Source organism: Populus trichocarpa, chromosome 11 (assembly GCF_000002775.5).
Source record: "Populus trichocarpa isolate Nisqually-1 chromosome 11, P.trichocarpa_v4.1, whole genome shotgun sequence".
Classification (NCBI taxonomy): Eukaryota; Viridiplantae; Streptophyta; class Magnoliopsida; order Malpighiales; family Salicaceae; genus Populus; species Populus trichocarpa.
Window position 1 is genome coordinate 9,316,327 of NC_037295.2, and position 4,684 is coordinate 9,321,010.

At 35.9% G+C, this 4,684-nt stretch overlaps 1 protein-coding gene across 1 annotated transcript; it reads right to left on the bottom strand.

Annotated features, from left to right (window-relative positions):
• Positions 1-2,463: 2,463 nt before the first annotated feature.
• LOC7497045 (9-cis-epoxycarotenoid dioxygenase NCED2, chloroplastic) lies at positions 2,464-4,338 on the bottom strand. Its single transcript, XM_002316674.4, has one exon. The coding sequence runs from the start codon at positions 4,336-4,338 to the stop codon at positions 2,545-2,547; it is 1,794 nt and encodes a 597-aa protein (XP_002316710.2). The 3' UTR covers positions 2,464-2,544.
• Positions 4,339-4,684: the final 346 nt, after the last annotated feature.

Here is a 4,684-nt window from a genome sequence, read left to right on the forward strand (position 1 = left end):
TAATAATAATATTAAACTTACATGACTCAAGTTTAAGTGAGTCCTGGCTGCACCACCGGACCTAAGAGCCTTGGATGTAGGTCTGACTGTAAGGTCGTGTCATAAAAGTGTGATAATTAAATAGATTAATTAAAAAGAAAAAAACAAAGAAAAAAACAAACAGGAAGAAAAAAAACTAATGAAGAAAAAGAAAAAAATCTGAATTAACTGGGTTAACCCTTCAAACCAGGTTAACCCGTCAAACTTGGGATTCGCGTCATGAAAGTTTGATAACTAAATAGAAAAACAAAATTGACGGGTTAACCCAGAATTAACTAGGTTAACCTGTCAAACCAGCTTAAGCCGTCAAGGCCATGATACGTGTTATGAAAGTTTGATAATTAAATAGAAATAAATTTAACATTAACAAACTAAACTAAACGAAAAAAATTAATTCAAAAGAAGAAAAGCAAAAGAAAAAAAATTCCGGGTTAACTCGTCAAACCAGGTTAACCCGTCAAACCCGGGATCTGTGTCATGAAAGTCTGATAACAAAAAAAAAATTAACATTAACAAACTAAATTAAACAAAAAAAATCATTAAAAGAAAAAAGCAAAAAAAGAAAAACCTATAAAGGCATAAAAAACAAAAACAAAAATTAAATAAATATAGCTTATCGTTTCACTGTGGACTGGCAATTTCTATCCTAAACCTAAAATGTTAATACTTTATTTTCTTCTAACACTTTATTACTTCTAACTTCTCTCTACTTTCAAGAGAAAAAAAAATTCAATCATAGCTTTGTATTTGTAAAAAAACTAGTCATAGTTTTGTATTTATAAAAAAATCTAACTTCTTTTATCATAGCAAAATATCTTTTTGCTTCCAAAAAAACCCATCACATATTCAAATTTTAAACAATTATTAGAAATTTATATAGTAAAGTTTCTACTTTATTTTTCTAGGTCTATAATTCTAATCCCTTATATAAGCTACATTTTAGTGCCTAAATTCCTAAAACTTATTTTATAATTAAGCTATACTTGACTTTCTTTTTTTTCGAGTTTAATTTCTCACCAATGATTCTTAATATGTGTGACACATTAAATTTCTAATATACTGATTCAAATATAAACTATAATCCTAATTAAAATACTATCATATAAATCAAATTATTTAATTTATCATCAATTTAATAATTAATTAATTTATATTTAAAAATTAAATGCAACATCTAGTAATGTGTCATGACCTCTCAAATATTAGTTAAGTCATTTATGGTTTGACTAACCTTTTAACAAACAATTTCTCAATGTAATTAATGTCCTATTATTAATAATATTTTGATATAAATATTTAATAACAAAATGTGTATGCTCTGTCATATTGGTTGTTAATATGATAGTCATTGATTATGTGAATAAGAATTTCTCTATTCTATCTTACGTAAGGATTTCATAATTAATACAATTTGATAACAAGTGGAGAATTTTTTCTAATCTATTTTGGACAATGAATCATTTCTTGATCACTCAAATACTTTGATATTGTGTTTAATTTATTCAATATTTGCCTATTTATCATCCTTAATCAAAGTAACATGTAGTTAAGATCAGAGCATAATAGTCTATGTATATATAAGATAACTTAATGATTTTAAATTCTTGTTATTTATTGTTAAATAAGCACTTATATATTAGTTTCAAGTATTATTTATACCCTATACTACAAGAATAATTTTTTTTTTTTGTAAAATAAAAAATATAATATATATTAATCTCAACTACACTAATTAATATTCAATAGGTGGTGGCCCAGTGGTAAGAGTTTGGGATCAAGAGGTTTGCTCCCTCTGTGGTCTCAGGTTCGAGCCCTGTGGTTGCTCATATGATGGCCACTGGAGGCTTACATGGTCGTTAACTTCAGGGCCCGTGGGATTAGTCGAGGTGCGCGCAAGCTGGCCCGGACACCCACGTTAAACTAAAAAAAAAATATTCAATCTTAATCAATTTAAAAACAATGATTCGATAGAATAAAAATTATTTACAAAGATGCAAAATAATTTAAGTGTCAAGTAATCCAACAACGATTTCGCATCACTTTGATCGTAACAAAAAAAAAACATTTATTTTATATATTTTTTTAACCCATTAAAAAAGAAGAAGGTAGCATTGGGCATGGAAAGTTAAGGATATAAACTGTGAATTAAATTTAAGCATGTAAGAAAAGCTGTAAAATTTAATACGCGCAAGCTACATGTGGTGAAAGAGAAGAAGACCATCCAAGGACAAGAGGAATCCAACTTCTTTTGTTTTTTTCCACAACGCAAAAGTAAACTGACCAGAAAAGGGACAAATGAAAAGAAGCAGAAACCAGCTGGTTCCTATAAAACCAACTAATTATAAAGAAGTAAAAGACTAAAACCCATAAAATTAACCTAGCAAAACCAAAATGGTTCTGAGGTTTTTAAATGTCCAGGAGATTCTGGGGACCTGTCCTCTAAGGAGGCAATCCCTCTGGTAAAATTAACCTCCAGAAGGGGGTTGCTTGTACCATATACAGCAGCTATGCCTGATTCACCAACCCCCTTCTGTCAATAAAAGTGCCATGAAAACCGTACGGAACCCTCGATGGCAGCCTAACTGAAGCTTCTAACTGTAAATTCTTAGCATTCACTATCTGAAGCTCCGACTTCCATGTCTTCTCATCATGAACGAAAGCAAGAATGTAACCGTCATCTTCTGTTTCGCAATTTTGATTTGTTGGCAAGAAAAAGGGCTCACCACCATAACTTTTATTACCATACATGTACTTTTTAACCTCCCCAGTGAAAAGATCGACCTTGGCAAAACCTGAAACCTTAGGCCAAGGCTCGGCGATTGCTAGGTAAGCGTAATTTGTCTGTCTTCCAAGCCGATTCCGGTTCACCATCCCAGCCTCTAAATTAACATGATTTGATGATTCCTGAATAATGGGGCGGCGAGTGGACTTACCTGTCTTTAAATTCAGCCGGATTTCTGATAACACACTCTTTAAACTCTCGTCGTAATCGTTGAAAATGGAGTCCGGTGGAGTCATGCAAGACCCAATAACCACAACTTCGTTGGATTCTGGCTCTTCCCATGCATTCCATAAATGGAAGCAGAAAGTACCCGGCGATTCCACCCAAATTATGTCCTTGGCATCAGTAGCATTCTTGTTAAGAACTCCAAACCGAGATTTCTTGTTCTTATCGTAAATAACAGGAGAGCCACCTCTTAGCATTTCTTGAAGCTTGAATACCACTTGTTGGTCAGGGATCACCACGAAATTCTCAGTGATAGCAAAATCATGCATCATGGTTGGGACTGGTAGAGGTATATCAATGTCTGGTGATTTTTTACCGTCCGGAAAGAAGCGAAAGTACTTTAGATACGGCTTCTGAACAACGTTGTAGCTCAAAGCAAAGAGCTCTTTAGAAACTGGATCAATCTTTGGGTGTGCAATCATAGAATGCTTAAGTTGGCTATTGAAATTGTATCTACCAACAGTTTCAAGATCACCGCAAGGAGTGATTCGTACTTGGTAAGGAAGATCATCTTCAGACATGGCAAGAAGCCTGTCATTGAAGTAGACCAAGCCTGCGTTCGCCACTCCAGTTCCTTTTGTATGATCAAGAAGCCCACATAGTCCTCTAGCATAGAATAGGAGCAATCTTGCGATACCAGAGTGACCATGTAGCTCCCCAATTGCTTTAGGAAACACTGGCCGACCGCGTCCTCTCTCTTGTTTTAGCCTTTCCGTTTCAGTGAAACGACAAGAATAGCTTGCACTGCCTTTCTCAATTTTCATAGCGTGGACCATGCCGTCTCCATCGAAGAAGTGATGACCGGCGACGGGCTCAAGAAGAGGGTTTGCTCCATTCCGGACATAAATGCCATCAATGCATTCGGGGATTGTTCCGGTCACGGGGAGCGATCGCCGGACTTTCTGCTCCTGCACGGGAGAGAAGTTTCCTGCAATTTGAACGCGTGGGTCCACTGTTTTGGGAAGTGGGCGTTGGCGCTCGTGTGAGACCAACGCAGCTTCTGCCATGTCTAAGGCTGTAGCTGCTGCTCTTTGAAGGAAATTCCACAGTGGTTGGTAACGGTTGGTTTTTGGATTTACAGTTACCGAGGAGTCTTCTTCGGAAGTTCCTGGTTGTGTTGGGAAATGGAGAACAGAAGGAGAGTGTAGAGTAGAGTGGATTTTCGTTTTTTTACTATTAGACTTGCTCTTGTTGAAGGAGATGGAGCCCAAATCCACTATTGAAGAGGAGAGATGATGAGGGATTTGTGTTTTGGCCCTAACACCGGAGTAGGGTGTATTAGAAGCAGCCATGCGATGTATGTTTTCTGAGATAATTTCGTTTCTTTTGAGAAACAGAGGACGGAGGAAGGGCAGTAGGGAGGGGAATGATGTGTTTTGGACAGAAAGGGAGAGCAAAATGGGGTATAAATACAAATGGGAAAAACCGAAAAAGAGTGAAGGAGCGTTTTGTTTGCATGGAGGTCCGTCTCAGACATGTAAGGGAAGCAAGGGCACTTGGGAATTGACATTCAAACATCACAAATCTAAGATTTATTAGAATGAAGAAAGTCCAAACATAGGAGAAAAAAAAAACGTCCAAGGGGCGTGGGGCACCCCCAAACAAAGCAACATATAGAAACGCATTGATTTTGCGAAG

What these genes read in the sequence shown, in the direction of transcription:
- LOC7497045 (XM_002316674.4), bottom strand. Translation starts at nt 4,338, where the DNA reads ATGGCTGCTTCTAATACACCCTACTCCGGTGTTAGGGCCAAAACACAA.